The 25,329-nt window shown below is 42.4% G+C and overlaps 3 protein-coding genes and 1 long non-coding RNA gene across 5 annotated transcripts in view; 1 reads left to right on the top strand and 3 right to left on the bottom strand.

The window, feature by feature from the left end:
- Window positions 1-703: 703 nt before the first annotated feature.
- Window positions 704-8,414, bottom strand: ehhadh (enoyl-CoA, hydratase/3-hydroxyacyl CoA dehydrogenase). The gene is made up of 7 exons (XM_079518087.1): window positions 8,201-8,414; window positions 7,456-7,559; window positions 7,176-7,345; window positions 6,790-6,901; window positions 6,227-6,331; window positions 2,737-3,081; window positions 704-2,302 (listed from the first exon to the last, which is right to left on the bottom strand). The coding sequence occupies exons 1-7, from the start codon at window positions 8,275-8,277 to the stop codon at window positions 1,053-1,055; spliced, it is 2,163 nt and encodes a 720-aa protein (XP_079374213.1). The 5' UTR covers window positions 8,278-8,414; the 3' UTR covers window positions 704-1,052.
- A 1,428-nt stretch (window positions 8,415-9,842) lies between these two features.
- Window positions 9,843-17,857, top strand: tmem41aa (transmembrane protein 41aa). Of its 2 annotated transcripts, XM_079519044.1 has the most exons (7): window positions 9,843-9,919; window positions 10,203-10,287; window positions 10,958-11,108; window positions 11,242-11,403; window positions 11,681-11,819; window positions 12,082-12,293; window positions 16,581-17,857. In XM_079519044.1, exons 1-7 carry the CDS (start codon window positions 9,865-9,867, stop codon window positions 16,770-16,772), a joined length of 996 nt encoding a protein of 331 aa, XP_079375170.1. In that variant the 5' UTR covers window positions 9,843-9,864; the 3' UTR covers window positions 16,773-17,857. The 2 variants fall into 2 exon arrangements, with proteins under 2 accessions (XP_079375170.1, XP_079375169.1); XM_079519043.1 differs by lacking the exon at window positions 9,843-9,919 and having other exon boundaries at window positions 10,020-10,287.
- On the bottom strand, window positions 13,955-16,712 carry LOC306935817. The gene is made up of 2 exons (XR_013791426.1): window positions 14,921-16,712; window positions 13,955-14,881 (listed from the first exon to the last, which is right to left on the bottom strand). It is a non-coding gene; the product is annotated as an uncharacterized lncRNA (long non-coding RNA).
- A 326-nt stretch (window positions 17,858-18,183) lies between the features above and the next one.
- igf2bp2a (insulin-like growth factor 2 mRNA binding protein 2a) overlaps window positions 18,184-25,329 on the bottom strand; it is a 50,312-nt gene continuing 43,166 nt past the window's right edge. Inside the window, exons 10-16 of the mRNA XM_079519042.1 lie at window positions 25,040-25,180; window positions 23,635-23,706; window positions 21,355-21,477; window positions 20,813-20,887; window positions 20,495-20,626; window positions 19,708-19,821; window positions 18,184-19,296 (exon numbers count right to left, since the gene is read on the bottom strand). Of these exons, the coding sequence (XP_079375168.1) occupies window positions 19,198-19,296; window positions 19,708-19,821; window positions 20,495-20,626; window positions 20,813-20,887; window positions 21,355-21,477; window positions 23,635-23,706; window positions 25,040-25,180 (756 nt within the window). The 3' untranslated portion in view covers window positions 18,184-19,197. The remainder of the gene's footprint in view (window positions 19,297-19,707; window positions 19,822-20,494; window positions 20,627-20,812; window positions 20,888-21,354; window positions 21,478-23,634; window positions 23,707-25,039; window positions 25,181-25,329) is intronic.

The following is a 25,329-nucleotide window of genomic DNA, read 5'->3' on the forward strand; positions in this document are numbered from 1 at the left end:
ACTCCAAAGTAACACAGCTGTAGATTCCCTGTGAATTAATTCGCCTACATTTGGCATGCATAATCTTGGCTGTACAATTTTCCACTATCAAACAGTGCTGAGTGCTGAATTAAGTTTGAGAAAATACAACTTTACACTCATCAATTACAGGCTGTCTTTTGAGCTGTATACTCTATTGACTCAGGGATAGATTACATAAATAGAATCCAATAATTAACAAAAACGGATAACTGTGCTGTGAACTAATTAGGCTAACATGAACAATTACTATTACTTATGACCTTTTGTTTAAACTAAAGTATTGCGCCACCAGGTCTTTCACACAACTCTACCTGACAGAATGACATTATGATACACACAACTGTTAAAAAAAAAAAAACTTTGCCAGTGTGACATCTAATACTGTACAGTAGGCCTGCATCAACTCAGCTATGAGAGCTTGCTTACCTAACCTTTTTTGTGTCAAATGTTTTCTTTAATAGTGTTTGATTGCCTAATTGTTTTGTAAAATATGTTTTTGCACTATCAATGTTCCATTAAAGGTAGGGAAGGGATTTCTTATAATAGCTGGTAGATAGACAGGGAGACCAGTTTCTAAACAAACAAAACAACTTTTAGTTAAAGTTTAGACAATAGAATAGCCTATAAAATCCACAATCAAAATCATGAGAATATATAATAAGGTATGTACCGGTATGTGTATATTCAGACAATTTAAATATATTTATTTTAATTATTTATTAAGGCAACATGAGAATAGGTTTGTTTGCATACATGATTTGTACATATTATAGACATTAGGATCATAGAGTGCTAGCCAAATAATGGCAATGCAGCAATGTAAAGTATACTGTGTACAGTTTGCATTTGGATTGATGGTTGATAATTGGATGTATTTCTGAATCGTCCAGCAGCCTATAACTCTACCACTAGCATGAATCTTGAGATATTAGAAATCACACAAAAGGTAAAATATAATGCCTGCAGTCATACATTCAACGATGATTTTATACTGTATAATATGAGATTAAAGCCGATATCTTAAATTAGGTTTAAAGTTGGCTGTGGAGCCCCTTTATGATCTCCTTCCACTTCTGGATAGGGGGGCTGCCGTTGGCCACCAGCCTCCTGAGCAGACTGCTGGGCTCCAGGTAGGGCACATCTTGGTGGACCTGATGGTAATGCTCCAGCCTCTCCAGGACCGCCGCTAACCCCACCATGCTTGCATAGAACATGGGACCCCCGCGGTGCCTGGGCCAGCCATAACCAAACACGTAGATGGCGTCTATGTCTTCAGGCCCTGCGGCTATGCCGTCCTCCAGGATGCGGAAGCCCTCGTTGATCAAGGTGTAGAAGCAGCGCTCTAGCACTTCCTGCGGGTCGATGCTGCGTGTCACCAGGCCATGCTGGGCTCGGTACTCCTCCAGAAACCTGTGCAGCCTTGGGTCAGACCTGGCCGTTCGACCTCCAGGTCCATCATAGTCGTACCAACCTCTGCCTGTTTTTTGACCAAACCAGCCCTGCTCGCAGATCAAGTCTGCCAGAGGGCTGTACCTGCGCCCTTGCCGGACTCTCATTGGCTGCCCCGGTGCCACGCCAGGCCCCGTCTGCCCATCTTGCTTCCTGATCCTCCAGCCCACGTCCAACCCAGAAAGGTCAGACATCCTGAACACACCCATGGCCATGCCAAACTCCTCCAGCACCTGGTCTACCAGCTCAGGGGTCGCTCCCTCCTCTAACAGGAAGTTGGCTTGCTCCAGGTATGGCTTCAGCATGCGGTTGCCCACAAACCCTGGACAGTTGCCCACAGCCACACTGACTTTACCCATCCTCTTTCCCAGATGCATGGCAGTAGCCACCGCACTGGGGCAAGAGCGAGGACCGTACACCACCTCCAAAAGCTTCATGACGTGGGCCGGAGCAAAGAAGTGCATCCCCACCACCAGCTCAGGTCTGCTGGTTCGAGAGGCCAGGCGGTCCACGTCTAGACCGGAGGTGTTGGTACACAGCAGGGTACCGGGTTTGCACACAGCAGAGAGCTGCTGAAACAGCTTCTCTTTCAAGGTCATGTCTTCAAAAACGGCTTCAATGACGAGGTCAACATCTGCCACAGCCTTGAGGTCGGGGCTGTACTGGACCAAATCCAGGGGAGCAGCCACCCCGCGTCTCTGAGCCCCGCGCTCCAACATATCCGTCACCGTCTGCTTAGCCTCAGCCAGCTGCTGCTGCGTCTCCACGGCAACCACAGATATCCCAGTCTGAGCCAGAGCAACTGCAATACCTCTTCCCATGGTGCCCAGGCCTGAGGGACAGACAACACCAGGTCAGGGTGGTGCTACTTTCAATCTCCTCCACATTGACTTCATACTAATCAAAACATCTGTTAATGATATTAATAGTAAATCAATTTATACATAATTAGGAACAGAAATATATATATATATATATATATATATATATATATATATATATATATATATATATATATTTTGTGTAATATGCACTTTCCAGATTGAAATTGTGTTCAGCATGGCTGCCGCAAAATATTTTTTTGGTGCGTTCCACATATCCAGATTGTCCAACATCTACTCTCCTCTGCTGGGTGCCAGTGTTTACCCACTTAAACCCAGTTTGACTGTAAACGAAAACCTATTATAATTTCTAATGAGGATAACTGGATAAATATAAGAGTTAAGAGAACAAGAAATTCAGTTAGCCTGGAGACAGTCACAGTACCAATGACGGCTGCTTTGCGGACAGGTACAGGCTTGCTGGTGTCCCAGTGGGCTCCACTGGGCATCCTCCACCTGCCCACAGTTCTCTGTGCAAAGAAGCAGTACTGCAGGGCCCGAGCCTGGTCAGAGTTGAAGAGGGTGGCCATCAGTTCCCTCTCCCGCTCCATGCCCTCTGAGTATGGCAAAGTGGCGGCGGCCGTCACTGCCTGAATGCACGCAATTGGAGCCACGGCTCCACGGGAACTCCTGTGCACCCGCTGCATCGCCCCCTCAATCAGAGCATCAAGGTCTGGGGGAGCAGGACACGGACGTGTGCTTAGACGACGGTGGCCATCTACGGATTTTCCTGAAATCGGGACATTAAAGAGCAATCTGGAGTTAAGGGTGAAACAGAAAAGTGCTGTATTAAAATGAAAATTGTGTAATTGCTCAATGATACATACACAATTTTCATGCTACGGTTTTCGCTTTAATACAGGAAAGTATGTCAAACTCCTGTCAGCATTTTACAATGTTTTAGAGAGCGCTCAGTGGAGCAGGACTGTTGGTGATCTTTCAGGCACAATCATCCACTCAACTTCCCAAGCACCCCAATAGTTTCTCCGAGTACAGGGAACTGACAGACCATTTCCTGGATAATGAGAGTCCCTCTCCACCAGAGCACTGTTACAGTTCACAACGCAGATATGGAATGAAGTGAAGAGGCTACGATTTGGTCCTTAGGCAAAATAGATGTTGGTGAAAAAAAAGGACCAAAAATTGCACTTCTGTGATGCACCAGTCTGTGAAAGGGGGTACAGGACTGGATACATCGTAACGAGGGGGACTACGTGTGAATACATTTTAATACCAGAGCCAGAAAACTCAACACAGCAGAAAACTGTCTGTCAGCAGTGATTTAAGCTGGGGAACAATGAGAGAGAAAGGGGATGACCGCTCGGCTAAAACCTTGTTAAAAGCATCTTAATTCCCTTTCCTGTCTCCTCTGACATGATTACATGAGACAGCACTCAGATCCCTCTGCAGCTCCATTGAATTACACTCATGGGTCTGGGCCAGAAACTGGGTCAGCGTGGCAATGCTTAAAGCGACAGCAGCCAGGGATGGGCAGCGATTGATTGATGTATGGCTACCATTAAGGCCATTAACAACTTGCAATCATGCATCTCATTGTCAACAGAAAAACAGGGGAAAGAGCACTGTGTGAAATGTCAGCTCAGCTTATATTAAGAATCACACCCGTGTGAAACGAGGGGGTTATCATTTAACCATGAGACAATGTTTAAAAAAACCATTCAATATATTTATATTATTTAAATTATATTTAATGTTTGCCTTCAATGTCAATGGCGTTTAATGTTTTGATGTTTTATTTATGTCATATTTAGCGGAATTATCAGCATACAGTACATCATCTCATACTGGCCATTGGCCAATCAGACTGCCTCTTGCCTGTGATTGGTTAGCTGATTTGCATAAAATGTTGGGGCGCTCTTATCGTACATCATGCATCATCTCAAACTGGCCAATCAGAATGCCTGTTGCCTGTGATTGGTTAGCTGATTTTCTCGTCCACATATGACGTAAATTATTCCTTCATTGTCAATGGTGTTTAATTTACGTCATATTTGGCGGAATTTACCTAATTTCTACATCCATTGTCAATGGCAAAAATTGAGACGTGTGTGGACAAGATTTAGTGGACATTTCACCTGAATTCCCCTTTCATTGTCAATGGCAAATCTTGAGACGTGTGGGGACAAAAGCTGTATATAGGAGGGGCTAGCTAGCGCACCTCAAAAATCACACCCGTGTGAAGTGAGGGGCGCTCTTCCGGCCAATCACAATTTGCGTCCTCACCTTCGTCTTCAATGTTTGCGTTTACACAAACACTCAAAGCTGGCCATTCATTGACAATGGTATTCAATGTTTGTGTGTGCACAAGCCCTCAAAGCTGGACATAGGAGGGGCTAGTGCCCCTCAAAAATACATTGTGTAATGTACCATACGATGTCCAGTGTGATGCTGTGTACTCTATGTGCGGCAATATTGCAGTGGTTAATCTGTAAATGGTTGAACTGTCGATGGATTTGTTGGGAGGGCTGGACATCATGACAGATGTAGCAGGCAGATGTTGCAACTATTGGGGTAAAATGTTAATCTCAAATCAGTCTGTGTGCACATGCATCTATACAGCACATGCCCTTGTGCCAGCCTCAGTGTTGTGTTAATGTGTAATGTAATGTAAGTAATGTAATGTAATGTAAGTGTAATGAATACAGAATCAATTAGTCCTTTCTCCTCCATGCAGCCCAGTGACATTACTGAGACCACTGACTCTCAGAGCATTGACCATTGTGGTTAGTAGTAAGTAAATCACATTTTCTATCAGCATTTAACACATTTGTTAATCAACTGTAAAATCTGACATATAGCAGATAATCTCCTCCGGTTTAGTTTTCTAACTCCTCAAATCTCCAGTATGTAGGCTCTTGGCATTTTTCAATCTGATTCACTGTAAGCCTAAGCTTTTCTAACAACACACACATTCTCTCCCACTCAAAAAGTGAGCTTGGCAGTGCAGTGTGGAAGAGGAGAAGAATGATTATGCAGTCACTATTGGATACTGATTCAAGATCACATCCATTACAGCTAAGAAAAAAATATAATGGATCAATAACATTTTACACAGGAAAGAGGCAATAAAGCATTCTGCCTGAGATGCATCAGCAGAACAGAGATTTTTCCTTTTCAAATAACAGGAAGCACATTAGCTGGAAACGTTTTTAATATGGGATGTCCGTGCCAACTGAGCCAGGAAGAATGTTCTCAACATAAAGCATCTACTGTAATAACCCAATGCCCAGGATATATCCTGCATTGTGTACATTTAATTCTGAAAAATCTAAGTATTCTGTTATATTACCCTGACCTACAGACCCAGACCCAAGAAGGTGGTACATGCTATTGAGTCATGTTACCCAGGGTAAGGGCATTCTTTTTCTTCACAGATTAATATTGTGTAGCATGTCTGTGTGTGTGACAGATATTCTTTCGCCTTTAGCAAATCATATACCAGCCAAATCAATGAGAGTCAGAAATAAAAGGCTATCCCAATCTAAATTAAGGGCAGGCAGGCAGGGGCCCATGATTAATATTCCAACAATGTTTGTCTCTATTCGCCCTCCTGAATAATACAGCAACAGCGGTGAAGAAATCAGAGCACATCTGACAGAGCCATGAAACATTTATCTGTGGTGTGGTGGAGGTTCTGCCTGCCGTGTTCTCTTCTTCCTCCGACTCTGCCATCAGGCTGTCCCAGGGGGACACGGTTTAACTGGACTTTGTTAAATACCTGCTCTGAGGCCACTTTCTGGGCTCTTTTCCCTTTTGAGGTGAAATCAGTGGAGAACACGTGTGGCAAGTGTGTATCGGTGCCGTCCTTCTTGATTAAAAGAACACTGAAGGAGGGCATAGCTTTTTCCTCTCACCTGCAACACTCAGGGCAAACTTCACGGCCACCTGAAGCGTGTTTTCATCTACAACCTGGTCAACTATTCCCAGCTTCAGAGCCTCAGCAGCTGTCACATGGCGGCCTGTAGAAGGCATGAAAGGTTCATTAGAGCTGTGCTAAGAAAGCCTACCATTATAGTCCTGGGAAATTCAGTTATCTACTACTAAAGGGCATTGCATTCATGACAAAAAAAATGAATGAATACTCCCCCCTGCTGGACATCAGGATACACTACAGATATATTGTTGACAAATAACAGTAGAGCGCTTTACTGTACAATAACTTTACACAGATAGTTGATACTGATAGAAATAATCGACATAATTTCATTTGAGAACATGTGTATGCAAACAGTTGCACACTGTGCACACATAACCTTCAGCAACAAAAAATTATCAAAATCTGGAGTTAATGCCATTTTAATATTTCTAGCAGAAGCCAAGCAGGCAGTAATGATAGCACGTCTTCACACCATTATTGTCTGTGCTCTGTATAAAAGTGGCTTTTGTATAATCAACTCAGTGAGTAAGACTATGATACCTGTGGTGATGAGCTCTAAGGCAGCCGGAACCCCAATGAGCCTGGGAAGACGCTGGGACCCCCCAGCAGCGGGTAACAAACCCAGAGTCACCTCTGGAAGGCCCAGTCGAGCCTAAGAGAACACAACATAAACATGCACAGTTAGTTGCACACAAAATCTTCTTGATTGAACATTGTGAATAGCGTAGTCAGAACCTTCCTCCACTCGTTACGTTTTATTATGTTCATAGCCCTGTCTATTTTGTGCTTTGTTGCACATTTGTTTTTATATTCTAAACTTATAGATATTGACATGGTGAGAGACACTGAGTGTGTGTGTGTGTGTGTGTGTGTGTGTGTGTGTGTGTGTGTGTCAGTCATAGAAAGTGAGAGAGATGTAAACAAACTTTGGAATGGGCAATGCGATAGTGACACCCAAGGGCCAACTCTAGACCTCCGCCAAAAGCCATTCCTTCTATGGCTGCCACCACTGGCTTGTCCCCTGCCTCTATGGCGTGAATCATCGGTACCAATTCAGGGCCAGACATTGGACCCGCAAACTCCTTGATATCTGCTCCTGTGTCCCAAACACAAACCAAGGAGCTAATAAGGAACATTGAAATAATGTGACAAATTTGAGTTGTAGTATTTGCATGATGTTCTATAGAATCAGAAAAAGCGTATTACCGCCACAGAATTTCCCATTCTTTCCACAGATGACCACAGACTTCACATTTGAATCACTGAGTGCCCTCTGCACTGTATCAACGATGCCCTGCCTCACCGCAGCACTGCAACGACAGTTTAATATTCATGCTATTAATTAACAAGACTGAGCTGCTCTAACATGGTGTTTCAGAATGGGACCTCTGAGAGACAGCTAAGGCCAGGTCACCTAATGAGCCAGGTATTTTAGAACAGCCAAAAGGATGCTGCCACAGGGCCTTCGGCCTGTGGCATTTCCTCTGTGCTGCTTGTCACAGCAACATGCAGAAGAACAGGACAGTAAAAAGCCAATGAATACGGTTTCCTTTTTAAAATTGAACATCCCAACCCAAATAACACAAATACACACTGCTTTACACTGCTCTACAGAGTGAAATAGAGTTGTTGTTGTTGTTTTTAACTAGGAAAGTCGGAATAAAATCTGTTTGGCTGTCACCTTTGAGCATTTGGCCTTTTGGGTAAAAACACACCTTTAAAACATTCTAAAGCCATCCACTGTCCATTACTTGGAGATTAATTGTCTAACAACCTTGTTTTATTTGCTAGTTACTCTTTAGTTTGCATGATGTAGGTCACATCATGGTGTGACATGAAATTGAAACATAGAGCTATTTGTAAAGATTCATGAATCTACTGTACAAGAAGGAACACGACGCGGTCACAGCCCCAGGCACTCTCGTTGATCTCTCAACAGATGACAGCTCACCTAAGCGCGTTGACAGGAGGATTCTGAAGAGTGATCACTGCAACAGTTCCCGAAGAAACCCGAGTATATTGAGCCATAGTCTCGACAAAAGCATACAAATGCTAAAACGTCCTTTGGGCAGCTTGTTGAACTTCGGAACATCTCTGGCACTTTCACCTTTACCATAGTTTGTTAACTTGAAAAGAAATTGAAATGGGATGTTACGTCATTACAGCTGCTGAGTCCCACTTCTTATCTTGTCCCCCTCTAGTGGACTTTATTCCCGTTCCGCCAATGGCACCAGTCCGAAGTTGCCATGTCCGCTGATTATAAGTAATCTTGGGCTCGTTTTTCCTGTAAAGTCAGTTACAAATATTATATTGGTATGGGAGGGGGTGGGGGGTATTTGTGCTGGCTCTCTTTCTATGCCTACACGTCTAACATTAATACAAGTTTTTATGATTGAGGTTTATGATTTAATCAATCACTTACTTATACAGCTGTGATGTTGCAGGATCTGCATACACACAAAACGTTCTCAGATTTGTTTTTACTTAAGCAAACGCAATAACACAATGTAGCAGATTAATCAGACTAATCAGTCACTGGATTAATTTGAAGACGTAAAAAACTGCATTGACAGGAGAGAAAATGGTTACCAGCAGTGTGGGCAGGGCAGCAGGCCTTATCATCATTCTGAGGGGCAGAAGGCCAAACTGAGGGGCCAGGTGACCATGGCCTCCATGAAATTCCTGCCCTGTTACAATTAAGGCCTGTGTATTCAAAATGTTATTTACTAAAGAACAAAAGTATTGGCATCAAAATATAGCGTAGTAAAGTGCAGTATTTAAAAGATGCCTATTATGCAGAATGTCCACAATCATATTATTGGACTGTAATACATTCATATATTAATATCACATATATATCACTTATTCATCATCATCACTTTAAGGTTGCAGCTGGTAACGGTGGGGCTGATGTTAACCACTTAAACTCCAGCATTGTTTATTGCGAGGAATCGACAAGCGAAAGCTTTACCCACAATAACAGACAACTGGAAATACACTAGTATTGAGCCATGAGGGACTCCGGTTACGCATATTGGGTTTAAGTGGTTAATTAATTGATGTGCTGCTGGGTAACTTAAAACACATGTATCTGGGGGCGCTGTCCCTCAGAGCTAGAAGGTCCCAGGTTCGATTCCCACTGGGGATGCTGTGGGTGCTGGGGGCGTGTTCTCTCCTCCGTGTTCAGCACCCATACCCTAGGTGGGGTTGGCAAACGGACCTTTCTGTGTGGAGTTTGCATGTTCTGCCCATGTCTCCTAGGGTAGGTAGTGGTACCCTCACAAAAAACATGCAGTAATCCTCTATACTGCCTCCTCTTGGTCAGCCGGGACACCTGATGGAGAGGGAAGTAACTGATTGTAATAACGTGTTCCTTCCACGTGCTAGTGCTATGTCCTAACGGTCATGCATTGAAGGAAGCTTGAACTCAGTTCGTGGCTCTCCCCAGGTTGGCAGAGCACCGGGTGAAAAATGGGTTACAAAATCGCAGGTGTGTGTGTGTTGTGCATGCGTGCGTGTGTGTGTTTTATGTTACAGAGGACAAGCCTGGAGAGTGGAGACAATCTGGGAACACATTGGATAAAATAAACTTTGAGAGATTAGCCTGGAGTGGAGATGATCCAAAGTTCTTTATATGCATACTGTACTTTTATTAGTGGATGCTATGAAGGTGAAAATGTGTTATGCTTTTATTGCTTTATGTTGAGCAAGATGACACAAGTTGACTGGTTCTTTTGGGCTCGCTTGTTGTTTCCATGGTTGCTTGTTTCTCTCGCGAGACCTGGCAACACTAGTCAGACAGAGAGCTTCGCTAAATTCGATTCGCCTGGCTTAGTGGCTTTCATTTCAAAACAGCCGTCCATCGTTGAATATGCGCTCACTTGTTGGATTAGCTGTGGTCGTTGTTGTGGCTACATCGTATTTGTTTCTGCTGTCCTCTTACCTTCCTGCAGGACCTCCACGACTTCGCTCCAGCGTCCAAGAGAACAATGTGGAGGAGGCACCAGACTCTCAGCAGCCCAGTGACAGTGACAGCAGGTGGTGTTACTGGTGTTGATTTGCTAATGTTAGCTTAAACGAATGAAACTACTAGTTGAATGATCCACTCCTGAACAATCACTGTCGTTTACCTTTATTAGGTGTGTGTGTGTGTGTGTGTGTGTGTGTGTGTGTGTGTGTGTGTGTGTACACGTGCGTGTGTGCGCGCGTGTGTGTGTACACGTGCGTGTGTGAATGATCCACTCCTGAACAATCACTGTCGTTTACCTTTTATTAGGTGTGTGTGTGACTGTGTGTGTGGTGCGTGGGGACACACACACACACACACACACACACGATATAATGATATATCGGGCTTGCGTAGCGCACTATTACGCACTCTCGCATCCATATATTTATGTTTTTTTCCCCCCACTGGAAAGACAGACATACAGTAATGCATGCACACAGGAACTGTGCACACATTACATTACCAATGTGCATTGCCATTGTGCGCACAGGCATGTGAGAGAGTACTTTCTCGTGAATAATAGACAGAGCTGGTGATGAGGAGACGAGCAGAGCAGGCCTTTAATGGAACAGATGCTGCAGAATGATAAAGTCTGACCAAAAGAGATTGTGTGGCTGTGGCCTATAGACATGGAAGGCAAGGGGATATATTATTACTACCAACCTGTCCTGACTGAATTGATTGTTCTTGTCATTCCAGGCTGAAGTTCCCATCAGACCTGGAGGAGCTGAGGCAGTTGGCAGACCAGCTGCAGTTCTACAAGACGGAACACAGTGGATATGTCCTGCTCCTCTTCTGTAGCGCATATCTCTACAAACAGTCTTTTGCCATACCTGGTTCCTCTCTCCTAGTAAGCCAGTCTTGTCATCTTCTGTAGCTACTGTAAAAGGCTGGTGTTGGCATTTGTCTGGTTTTAAATTTTTGTCAACAACATTCTAATCTACACTCACCCATATTCTCTCCTGTCCTGTTATATTGCTCAGAACATTCTAGCTGGGGCTATATTTGGATCATATCAAGGGCTCCTGCTTGCCTGTGCCCTTACCACTGTGGGTTCCACCATGTGTTACCTCCTGTCCCAAGCTTTTGGAAAACAGTACATCATCAACCTCTTCCCCAATAAGGTCTCCATGCTACAGAGGAAGGTAGGGTTGTCTTTCCAATACCATAGAAAGCTGGGCTTGCACTACAGGAATTGTAATAGAATGGATTCCCCTCTGTATAATCTCAAACATATATGCACACACAACATTTGAAACAATTGTGCATCACACACTACAGGATACTATTTAGATTATCATGTCTGGCAGAACACCACAGTTCCCCCATCTCAGCTGTCCAACTCACCCGTACAACATTGCCTACGACCTCTGTTTCCATGATTCTACTAGTAAACATTGAACACGTATGTTTCATTCCTAGGTGGAGGAGAACAAGGATTGTCTATTCTTCTTCCTACTTTTCCTGAGATTTTTTCCCATGACCCCTAACTGGTTCTTAAACATGTCCGCCCCCATCGTCAACATCCCAATCACCTTCTTCTTTTGCTCAGTGTTCATTGGTAAGTACAGTACAAGACACAGGTGTACTAGTGTGTCTCACTTCTCCTCTGAGCTGTGAACATTTGATCAACATCCATTAACATGTCTCACAGTGGAGCAGCCTCATGGCTTTACCAGTTATTAATGTATACCAATTGTGGCACTGTGGCATTGTGAATCCCACTCATGACCTGCATTACAAATCATAGCCTTGTTGGATAAACATATGGTTAAAATAATGACTACTCTGCTTGCTTCCTTTTCTCCTGTCTGCTTCCATAGGTCTCCTGCCATACAACTTCATCTGTGTCCACACGGGAGCCATGTTGTCCGAGGTATCATCACTGGATGATCTGTTTACCTGGGATCGACTGCTCCAGCTACTGGCCATTGCCTTTGTGGCTCTGCTGCCTGGAGCCCTCATCCGTCACTACGGCCAGAGCAGACTCAAGCTGGATGTGCCGCAGAAGAACGCACTCGTCACAGATAAGAAGGTACAATAAGTCTGCCTGGAATGGAATGTGTCACCTGGGATTTGTTTGCTGCCTGTATGTCAGACTTGTCAGAGACATGTGTGGCAGACCGTGTGTGTGCTTTAAAGAAAGGAAGATGTTCGGAATTAATCGACGAGCCTCCAGAACACTAATCTGGCACACTTGGTAGTGTCGTGAACACTGAAATCCAAAGCCATCGGCCAATGGGATTTGTATCCATCTTACTTTTCTATTTTGGGGACAATGTTAGGGTTTGGATTGGAAGAGGATGACATTGGATGAGAGACTTAGTGGAGTCTTGTGTGTTATCTAATGCTTGTGTTTCTTCACCACAGCATCTGTGTGAGCACACTGCATATGCTGTCTGTATTTTACAGGAATTTTCATGATGAGAATTGTCATTTCTGTTACACTAGTGCAATACTTGCTGTAATGTGAATGGCCATTTATATTTTTGATAAAGTTTTACTTTAATTATTGGGGTTAGACTAAGTGCCTTGGGAAGGGTCATGCAATTTGATGTTTATTTAAAACATCTACCTCTACTAGTGGATTTCAGATAATTCAGTGGTTATTCTAACTAACTTAAGTTGTATTTTGTGAAAGTTATTTTATCATTATTTTGGCTTAATTGCATGCCATGTAATGTAGGACTGTAGAGCTGGGAAATACATCGATATTACGTATATCGATATCGTGATATGAGACTAGATGTTGCCTGGGATTTTCCTTGCCTGGAAAGTCCTAAAGTGACTGTTCCTCCTGTTTTTTGCCTTTTACAGACAATCTAAAATCTCATTGTGTAAATATTTTGTGAAACAGTCATCCCCAAAATATCGCCAACCACAATATCGATATCCAAGTACTACTACTAATAATAATACCGTACATTTTATTTGTATTGCACTTTTCCACTTTCCACAAATCAAAGTGCTACTTACAAAGTGCTGTATTTGGTCAAAAATATTGATATTTTACTTTGCCCATATGACCCAGCTCTACATGTACAGTAGTATTGTACATCTACTGTACTTGCAGTATATGTATCTATACGTAGTCTTTTTTTGATTGATTCAATTCGGTTGCTATAGCTTACCTGGAATGTCTTAGGCCTGTTGTATCATGCCTCATGCTGCATTCACATGGAATCAGGCAAGCGGTAGACGGCAAACGGCAAAACCTGCTGGACGGCACGGAATGGTAAAAAGATTAAATATTTTAACATTGATGCCGTTACCGTCGCCGGTTCTGGCTGCCGTGCCGTCCTGTTCTGTTTACCGTCCTGCTCCCGTCCACTAAAATGACTTCCGGTTTGCCGTCTACCCCTTGCCTGATTCCATGTGAATGCAGACGCAGTATTAATGTTTCTCTTAATTACTTGAAGCTCATTTGCATCTATTTTTCTTTAAAATTGGTCCAGCAGTCTTTACACTATTTGTGTGAATCTATGATCAGTACCAGTATGTTTGTATCCATTTTGACTTGTTGGCCTTTTGGGTGTGTTGTCTATTTTGTCATGTCAGTATTGTTAAACTGATGGCAGTGGTATTTCGTCAATCCTTTGACATTTTATGTCAATTAAAAAACTTTTGATCATACATCGCTGTATTTGTTGCTTTTATTTAAAGACGAAACAGAAAAAGTCCAGAGCAGTAAGCACATTCTTTGAAATACTCTTTATTGCTCAGATCCAGGTTGGTCAGCAATACAGTTCACTCACAACTTAAAACGACAGCATAGCTGTTACCAGATAGACATGGATCCATTGACATGTACTGTACATGGATCTTCTCTCTGTCTAGTACACATTTCACCATCACCTGGAGGTGTTTCAGACCTGTTGGTTCGGTTCATGGGAAATGTGGGACCGAGGGGACCCACTAAAGGAAAATCTCCCAATTGTGAAATGAAGTTCAGAAATGGATCCATCAAAAACTACTACTGTAAGTGTGGGACTATGTATAGGAAATGTAGCCTAGTACATACTGGATAACCTATTACAGTCATACACTCATGCAATCCTTTGCATTTTCTCAGGACAAGAACACTGGTGTGGTTCTGCATATTGTCTGACTGTAGAATGTACTGTATCACTGTACCATTCCTAGGCTACACCATGGCAAATTAATTTAAGTTGGTGTTGAATGCCCCTCTGTTTGTCTGGACACGTTTGGAACCTTCCATTCTAACATCTTCTTTTTGTACCACTCGGTTCCCGCATCTGTACAGAATGCAAGCTATGATCTCACCACAATTTTAATCGCTAGATCTGGTGATCTAAAAGGAATGAATATAAAAAGCAAAGAATCCCAACTACTTCTCCAGGCTATAGTAGATCAGTGCAGATGACAAGAGAACTATATAACCAGAAGACAGGCAAAACTAACTAACCACCATGTGATATGACAAAAAACGACACTGTACTCGCCCAGTGACATGTTATCTGGTATTGATTATTAATGTCTAGCACGCCTCACAAAAACTTAGAAATACCAACGTCTAGAAAAAGAAATGAAAAGTCCACTATCATATTGTAAAGTTCCACCTCAAAATCCTGTTGGTTGCAAATGTCCCTAAAATGTAACTTCCTCCACAGCCTGGAAACTGGCAGCAGCCACTGACCAGACTCGGCTCACCACACTGCAATGAAAACTGATATCTCCATCTAGAGGGAATCCTTGCCACCTGAGCCTTTACCTAGACATTAGAACACAAACGCACGAGTGAGACTGTTTTGAAGAGTCGTAGAATGAATCCTCCACACAAAGGACTTAAAATCCAAAACTGATCTATGAGTTAAAGGACCTTAACACTCATACTAGTGTTTTCAGAAACTCTGGCTGCCTTCTCAGGACTGTGTGGGAACGCCATTTAGGTTTGATTAACAGCTCCCCCCACACACCTGAGTTGTACCTCTAAGGGCAGGCCAAATTACCTTTTTTTTGTATCATTCTTACTGGCCATATAATTTTCTGATATCATAAAACTGTCAGCATAGCTCCACCCAGCTTCAACCTGACTAGAGGTGTAATTAGCAAGAGAGTAAATGAAAACCCAGGCCATTTCAAACCTGCATCCTTGAATGACTTATTTTACAGTCAAACAAACTGATACAATAGTCTGAGCAACAAAAAATATCTAGTGCTAGTGAGTCATGAGATTGAGTAGTGCCACTGTCGGCTAAAAACTGTCATACATTGACCACATCCCTCGCAAAAATGAACAGATGTTAGACTGAAAAACATTTTTTTCAGTTGGAACTTTCGGAGAGTGATGCAGTCATACAATGAGTCATAAGGTATTGAAGGTATAGTAGTTATTTTCAGTATGAGGTACAGTGAGGTACAGTACTGCACTGGTTGTGGGGAGGCTTTCTGAAATGGCCTCAGGCTTTGTGTGACAGTTTTAATAACTCCTAGTCTGTGTTCACTGGGACAAAACATTCCAACTCCTCAGATGACGGAGCAGAAACACAAAAAGGATTTTCAACTCATAAGATAAATTACTATCTTTCACTATTCATTTATTATTTTTGTATTTTTTTATATATATTTTTTGCCCTACATTGGTTTTAGTTTTAGTAACTAAAATCAGCCTTGGATTCTGGGAGGTAATTTAAAAATAATGTACAGCACAACAGAAATAAAATGGTAAGATTGATGAGTCATTTAGAGATCTTTCTTTTTAAATGAAGCTGAGATGCTCTAAATGTCTCCCACCATCTCTCACAACGCAGGTGCAGATTGGTTAAAGCCTGATTTATACTTAATTGCGCGTCTGTCTCACACCAAAAATATCACATCTACAAGTTCAAACCATGTCAGACTGTGACGCATTTTGAACTTGTAGATCTGCTATGTTCTGCATATATGTGCAACCAAGTATGATGCATGTGGTGCAACCAAATCTAACTCAGGCAAGTGTTAGGTTATAGAGACAGAAAACTATGCATTTATGTGAATATTGTACATGTTTACAGTATAGTTATCTTGTCGTACACAGTGACAGATCAATCAACAACTATCCTAGAGTTGTTCTACATTCTACACAGAAGACTAGGGTATTACACCATGTTCAAGAGTCCTGTCAGTGTATCTTTGCAGCTTCTTATTTTTTCTTCAAATCAACCCCAGAGTATGTTATCAAACAGAGCTGGTAAGATTGGTTTGGGTCATTATTAAAATAAAATAAAAAGTGTTTTAAACAAACAAATCCTGGAGGTACAATTGGGAAAACTGGAGGTACGGTTGTTGTGGTTGTAGGATAACAATTTGTATCTTTTCTCAGTCGATGAAATCAGTACACATCCACATTCAGAACCACGTCGGGCAGGCATGTACCCCTATAGATCCTGCTCTTCCTTCAGCTCTATTGGAATTTGACTTGGAAATCCGATTGGGCGTGTCGATAAGAGGTGTCCAAGTCAGAGACAGTCCAAAAGACTTCACTACGGTTTACAATGTTTTACAGATCCATTGATTCTGCCGTCACTAGTCAGCTGGACCTGAAGTGTTTAGAGATTACTGTAAATCTTGTCACTTGTTCATTTTTTTGTTTGTTTGTTTTTATTAAAAAAGAGAAAAGAAAATTAAACGCTCAAAACGATCAGTTAACAAGGCATACAAAATGTGGGAAAAGGGGGGAAATGAAAGATTGGACTGAGGTACCCTGAAGCCTGAGGTAGATCACAATACTGACATGCGCACTGTTCACATCCTGACCAAAGTTACGTGGTGGTTCACTTATTGTTCTCCTATTTTTTCAGGTTTTATTATTATATTATTGTTATTCATAGTCTAGTTTTAAAAAATAAAACACTTCCCTTCAAAGCAATATGGCAGTGTTCCACTGAGGAAAAAAGAAAATTGACTTTATTTTTCTTTTGTTTCTTATCAATAGCTCTCATCACAAAATAGGAAAAAATAGATTCATAAATATTACTCTCTTTTTATATATATATACACGCACGCTCGCTCACTCACGCACACACACTCGCACACATACACACACGGAGGAAGCTGTGTGTATTGGCAATAACCTTGCATCTGGAAGATGAAGCTGATGGGCTCACAGGGCGAAGGAGCCAATGGTGACGTCTGAATGGGTGACAAAATAAGGCAACAAGCTTCCATGGTCTCCAAAATAAAGCACAAAGGGATATCAGAACCTGTATGTCCAGCATGCTCTCCGGGCTTCCGGTCAGTCTGCCGAGAAGCATTTGCGTCAAAGAAGGGAAAGAGATACACAGAGAGAGAGAACAATCTGTCATGCGCTGCTGACCGGGCATGCTGGACATGACAGGGGGTGATATTTCTAAAAGGCTGCATATCATACATTCACAGCTGTCATGCCATTTTAGAAAGCTCCCTGACAAGGGAGGGTTAAAGCCAAACACGTTTGCGGTCGTGTGTGTAACCACACAGGTCATACAGTGCCTCCCCATTATCTCATCCTACCTCTTCCTCACTATCACTCCAAACACACCTCAAGACTGAACCCCCAACCCCACCCCACACCCCCCAACTCTAACCCGGGCCCTCAGCTTGCATGTTGCGTTGCCCCTCCTGACTTGCTCATAAGGCCGAACATGTGGTGATGCACATTCCAAATGACTGGTCGCCCCTTTGACAAGAAAGGGGCACCTTTATTTCTTGTTTTGTTTTTTTAAATGAGAGAGAATTCTTCTAGAAACATCCTCTTAATTTAGTTTTTGGAGTTTTTATGTTTACAGGACAACAAGCATGAATGTAGATACAGTCTACTGTACAGTATGGGATTGATACCAGTTTACTGGCGAATACAAAATCCCTGTTGTATTTAACCTCTGTTGAGCTCTGTGGTTGAAAGTAGCAGTCAGGTCAATGTTATCAAAAAGGCTGCAGAAAAGAAATGGTTATTGAAAACAAATATTTTATCATGTAAAAAAATGAAACATGCCAGATGAGAAAGTGATAGCAGAGTGAAAGTGAAGAAATGAAAAGAAAGCAAAAAGTGGAGCGTCAGATATGAATGGTAAGAAACATTTCAAAGGGATGTTATCCTTTGCGTTGGCACACACACAGGCTAATTATAAGGACTCAGAACCATTCACTATGTTTTCTTAGGGCATTTTGTATCATTTGCAGTGGCCTAAAGTATGAACAAATAAATGATATAATTTTAAAGAGACTGCCTAGAGGTGACACTGTTTTACGCAGCCCCATCAAATCTCTGAAATGAACCAAACACTAAAAAAAAGTACGCCAAGTTGTACTGTCATTTCAACACAAAAATAACAGTGCATACTTCCAACATGTATCAGTATACTTTTCTACTTTGCATTAATACTGCTAAGGATACTTTACTCTTGCAATCTGAATACCACAACCTGTTGTGAGAGAAAGTGTCCATTACCACTCGCTCTCATTCTAATCCCAAAATATCTACGGCAATGTCTCCAATGCGCTCGTGTTAATACAGCTGCTTTATCTGTCTGTTAGGCCTACTGTATGTTAGTCCAACTAAAGCGATAACGTTATGCAGGGTGACTTAATATTGTACTTAATCCTGTTTTCTTAATCCTTATTTTTACTGTGAACACAACAGATGCCCAATTCTCTGCTATTTTCCACCCTCCTTGTTGATTTATTTTTAAATTATTATTATTCTTTTTTTAATGTTTTTAAGTATATTATATCAGTAATGTTTCACCCCCCCCCCCCCCGTCTCTCTCTCCACCTACTCCTGCAGGGCTGGCAGTGCACACTATGCCCTGCACTTTTCCCCCAATGAAGTTCTTTGGTTTTGTTCCCGGTGCTGCTGGTCTGCCCTGCATGTCCCCTTGGCCTTCGTCTGGATAGGTCTCTGTCCACTTTGGGAGGGCTACATTCATTGGCTGGTGCCTGCTGTGAGCAGCCCCCACTGGTCACTTGGCGTGGTGCGGTGGCACGGGGGTGCCCTGCTGGTGTTTTTGTTCCTGCTGTTTGACCTGTTGAATAATCTCCCGGATCTTCCTCTGTGCAGTCTGGTGGAGGGGAACAATCAAAGTAAGGAATGAGATGAAATGCCGTAATAGAAGACATTACCATCATAATAACGGTATTTGTATAATATCTTTTTAAACAAATAAATGAGCAGATTTGTATGACAAGGCAAGACTAGTTCAGCTGGACCCTGACACAACCAGATACGGTAGTTTGACAGAAACTTTAACCAATATTCTCCCCCCTATTGCAATGCAAGTAGTCCTTTAAGTTTAAGTGATCCTGATTTTGTGATCCTGATCACAAAATTAGTATAATTTGCAGAAATTAGGTCATGTACACAAATACAGACACAGCAAGAACAAGAAGGTTCACTCATTGCTATATTGAGTGAACTGGATACAAGAAGGTGTTATCACTGCCTATCTGATCCTAATTTATAGTATTATTACCTGGCTGGCAAAGAAATGCCCGCTGATTTTCACAAAGACCTCGTCATTTTCGTCTGGAGTTTGGTCCCGTGGTACGATGACCTCAGCGCTAGTAAGATTCTGCAGCTCATTAACCTGCAAAAGACGGGGAACCCAGAGGTCATGTAGCCTCACATACTGTAGGCAGCATAAATATCACAAGCTCAGCCAGGCTGAGGCCAAGCCTTTGCCGGGCTAGAGGTCATGACCCATGCCTCACTTCCAACAGACACTAGTGCTCATTAAAAGACACATCTGGGCACCTAGACTGCTAATGCCGCCTGACAGCGCGTCGCAGGTTCGACCCCCAATCCCGACGATTGTCACTCCCCGCTCTCTTCAGATTACTGTATCTATCAATAAAAGCAGAAAAATACACTGATGATTCTACTAAAGTGGCTAAACTACTGTTTCTCAACGTCAGGCCCAGGAACCACTAGGGGTCCAAATGGACACTTACAGGTCTGTAACTCTCAGTGTGAAAGGATGAAAGGGATGTCTGGAGTTCTCTGGTGGAGCTGTTGCCCCCGCGACCCGACTACGGATAAGCGGTTGAAGATGGATGGATGGAACTCTCAGGATCTTACAGTGTAGTAGTTTAGTGTAGTAGTTTTATCAAATGGAGGTCTGTGGCCTAATGCATATCAACCTGGAGGTCCTTGAAATGAAAAGGGTTGAAAATCACTGGATTAAAGCAGACTGGGGTATACTTGCGGGATGCTGCGTAAGGATCCCAGTTCATTTTCCACCTCCTTCACCATCAACCTACTGTCTTGCCTCCTTTGCCGATGACCCTGCCAGCTGCAGTTGAGGGAACCTTGATATGGGTCTCCAGTTTCACCTCCTCCTTTGCCGTGAAGAAGTTCTCCTCCTTCAGTTTTCCAAATATCCTGCCCTGGGCCTGGAATACAGAGGAGGGAATGAGGCAAGGAAGACTGGGGAGAATGGGGACACAGTGATAAGCATATATTGATGATACAATCATCTGAATTACAACTTACTGCATGTGACAGAACAAGTTGTTCTGCAGTTGTGATCATTCAGCTATTTTCTTCTGACCGGTGGGGATTTGTACAGCTGTATTTACCTTAAATTGAGCCTCTGGGGGTCCAGTAATTATGACCATCCTCTCTGTGACGTCTGGAGTCTCTGCAGGGGCGATCTGACACAAGTGATGAAAGGTAGGGAGCAGGGGGAGGGAGAGAGAGAAATAGAAGAAAGCATGGTCTAACAACATTGTGGTCAAGGTGTTCTGGTTCTGTAGTCATCTAATACAGTTTAAACCTATACAACCTGACAGGACTTCAATCCAAACCAATGTCATTCTCCTTTGCATCACATTACGTGAGCGATTTACCCAGCTGACAAACCAAACCATATAACACCACCAAAACATAAAAAGCTTTAGACTTTCTTGAAATTCTCAGCTCACAAGTTAGTTTCCAGCAGAGAATGTTTGTCCATGTTGAAGACTAACATTGTCAGCTGTGGTCCAGAAAGTACAGCTGACTTGGCCAACACTGTCTGCCAACTTGATAACACACTTAAACACAGCCTCAACAACTCACTGACTGGCTTGGATCTGTGTTGAGACTGAGAGTACCCTCTGTGTATTGATGCCTCACTCACCTTGATTGAAGCACCAGCGAAGCGGGCTAGTTGTTTGATATGCTGTCCCTTTTTGCCAATCAGGGCCCCAACTGCCTGAGTTGGAATAAAGAGGTAGACCACCTCCTGTTCCGGAGCCTGTTGCTGAGAAAGACAGAAAATGAGAAAGGGTCGTTACAGGTTTACTCCTTGCAGTGTTCTTTGATAATGCTTCATAGATGATTCAAGATTCATTGTTCTCAATTTTTATCATTTATTCTTTAAACAATGTTCGTATAGATAGTGCCTATAGGTATAAATATACAAAGGAATCTGGATCAAAAGGCTTCAAGGAGCTGGAGCACACTGGTCATCTTACATTTAATAGGTGTATAGCATGTGTGGATTGAATGGAATTCCCATGCTGAGTTATTCTGAAGTATTACTCTGAACTGTGCGGTCGAAACATGAGTCCTTTTTTTTTTTGCACCAATTAAAAGTTTTTAAGATGACCCGTGTGCTCCCGCTCTTTTCTTTTTGATAGTGCTTTGGTGACTGCCTGGGCCCTCATCCTTAAAATAAGTAGCACGGGAACTCTCAACTGTAGGAATCTCGGTTTGATGAGAATTATTATTTCTTCAATGTTTGACATTCATCAACTGGGCTGGCCAACAAGGAGTTATTTTTTTCCCCTCCAGTCCAATTTGTCCATATTCCTTCCCTCATCTTAAATAACACATGGATAAACCAACCAAAGAATACAATAAAAATAAAAAGGAGAAAATATCTAACCATAACTTGGCTTTCTCTATAGAAATAAGAATTGTTTCCTATGTACTAAGAAAGAAAATAGAGAGTAAATTGTCTGCTCTGTCCATCCGTCTCACTCAATACCAAAAAATGCACGCCCACAACAAACGTTCCTGACCTGGTGGAGACCTGTGCTCCGAGTATCACTTTTTCTAGTTTGCATCTGTTTATGTGCTAAACAAACCAAAGCTCCACCAAAGTGTAATTTAGCTTTAAGGGTGGAGACTGCTAGGCTACAAATAAAAACATTTGTTTTTTACCGGTCCTCAGTGTTCATTTATCTCTGAGAGTGTACAAATGTATTTGTATACTCTCACAAATTGATACATTAACAGTAAGGATTTTACTGTGGAGGGAAAAAAACGTGATGGTTTAAAATATTGAAAGAAAGGATTTGGGGGTTTCATTTAATATTCCATATAATATATCTGACATTTTTCAAATTTAGACAGGTTGGAATTGAATATTACCCATTATGGTTGTGTGAGAGTTTTCCAACAAGTCTTTTTTTGTTTGTTTTGTTTTGTATTCCTTAGCATGGCAACAAACATCTCTGGGTTTTTGAAGTGGGTTTCTTTTTTATTTATTTATGGGATAACACTGGTCTGAAAATCCCCTTCCGGAAATATTTGTGGTGTTCTGGTCAACGGGCAAGGGGACATGAAAATTCCACACCCTGTCACGAATACCAGAATGCTCGCCTCAAAACGCCTCTGGCTTAAATCCGGCGGAACGGTAGAACGGTCTCTGCCTGGTATTCCTAAATGTAACGTCAGTAAACTATGCCTAAACGCTTACACCTCAGTAAAACAGTACCAAAACCTAACCTTATTCATATGCCTAATCCTAAACTTAGTTCTATTTTATCTTAAGTAAAACAAATACAAGAATACAAGAACCGCCCCACGGCATGAGATCGGCGGAAAAAAATGAGGGTGAGCGTGTTTTAAGATGAGCCTTCCAGTTACCCATGTCACTGGCGGTATGGTTTTATCTCTCTCTCTCTCTCTCTCTCTCTTTCTCTCTCTCTCTCGCTCTCTTTCTCTCTCTCTTTCTCTCTCTGTCTTTCTCTCTCTCTCTCTCTCTCTCTCTTTCTCTCTCTCTCTCTCTCTTTCTCTCTCTCTCTCTCTCTCTCTCTCTCTCTCTCTCTCTCTCTCTCTCTCTCTCTCCCTCTCTCTCTCTCTCTGACCCTTTTAACCGCAGTCATTAATGCTTGCTTGAGGAAGTGGCAGTGAAGGTTTAAAGTGGATGGCTTTCACCTCCTCCACAAAAATGCCACTGGTAGAGTGAGGCTTTTCCCTCCAACACGGGGACGATAAACCTTGCATTCCAAAAGACATGTTTTGTGTAGGCAAGGCAACGCATAAAAACTATGACCCTAAGTTGTCTAGCAAGCTGCTCCCTTTGGTGTTCTAAATGTTGTCCTAAATAAAGCAAAGAACAATAAATTAGGTGGGAATTCACTGCTCACTGGGACTATAATGAATATGTTGCTGATATCACAGGACATACTGAGTGCTGGTGGGGGATGGCACTTGTTGGAGGAACCCCATAGAGGCCGCTGAGATGTGAAGGATGATGACTCTGTAATGGACAAAACAGTAAATTGGTAAGGCACTTCTCTGCTTCTCTCTCACATCAATGCACACAGCACACATTCTAAAAATAGGGTATTTTAAAGTGTAAATGTATTTGGCAAACACACACAAAACAATAATAACGCAACAACAATAACCACCTAAACCCTACATACTGTACTACTACTTCGTTCCCCAGGGGTCTCTAATTGACCCCTTCTTTTTTCCACTAAATCTCTTTGCTGAACATAGCCAAGCTGAGCTTGTAGATCGGCTATTTCTGCTGATTTATCTTTGCAGATTGTTCACCTATTTTCGCCGAATGTATGGCTATTATGACATGCCCAGAATAGGGAATAGGTTCATGTGGCTAGCTTGCTTCCAAACATGCCAATGCATTCTCGCAGACAGCCTCAGCAATTTGACTTGCCTTTATTGGGCAACGAGTAGAGACTGACTCATCTCTGGCAGAGATGGGGGATTTCTGCTTGTTTCAACCTTGTCATGTAAGACACCGGCATACAATGAAGAATAAATCAGCTGCATCGCACCGCTCTGCACAGACTTCAAACTGACCACAGTGACACGGTCGGTGCATCACCACCCAACCACAGTTGCCTCCAGACAAGAAGCATAGATATAAGCCTTGGAGCTCGGTATTAGAAAGCACACACGTTTAATCACACAATGTTACTTTGATTAACAAATGATAACAGGTCAAGCTGACGGCAGACGGTTTACAGTGAGACTCGATGACAACTCGATGTAAAAACAATGCATGGATTCTTGTCTCTCGTGTTAAAGCTCCCTCCGTTTCACATATATCTTGTAGCCTACCTTAATTTGATTTAAACCAAAAACAAATGCATTGCTTTGATTATATCCCGTTTCATGTCGAGGGCAAGAACTTCTATCACAGAGCAGCGCTCAGCACGATGTGCACAGATCGTTGGAGCGATGCGTCTCCGTTCCCCAAATAAGTACCGGGCTTGTATCTAAAGTAAACTAAACCATATACAATTATGAATCATTCATTTGATCTCGCAAGAGAGCGCATTTCTCAGCACCAACTGCGGCTGATACAGGACTGGCGCATATAGATAAAGATATTATATTATAATTATATTATATATTATATTAAAATTATATACATTCGAATCATTTGAAATTCGTTCAACTCACGTGGTGTTTTAAAAGTTTTGGCCAATTCCGGCAGCACTATCCTGTTGACTGGACTTAAGCTGGACTTTGTTTTATTAGCTTTGTTGTGTTTAACCTTATATGGTAGTTTAAAGAAGGACCCAAATGTTGGTTTAGGGTTAGTAGTGTAGTGTACTCACTAAGAATGGGTTATATCCTGCTGGTGCCACTTGGGGAACTCCTCCGCCACGTGGTCCTCCACCAGGGGGCAGCACTGACAGGCCAGAGGAGAAGATGCCCAGTGCATTCAGGTTCAAGCCTGGGATAAGGTTGGTTTGTTGCTGAGGGTAGTCCATAGCAGAGAGAGGGAGAACAAAGAGTTAAAAAAATAGTTATATAAAAAAAAGTTATTTATAATTTAGTAAGACACTGGCAGTAAATCAGGGGAACTGAATTGGGTGTCTTGCGGCATTTAAACTTTATGGCCAAA

The sequence above is a fragment of the Electrona antarctica genome, assembly GCF_951216825.1.
Source record: "Electrona antarctica genome assembly, chromosome: 13".
In the NCBI taxonomy this organism is placed as follows: Eukaryota; Metazoa; Chordata; class Actinopteri; order Myctophiformes; family Myctophidae; genus Electrona; species Electrona antarctica.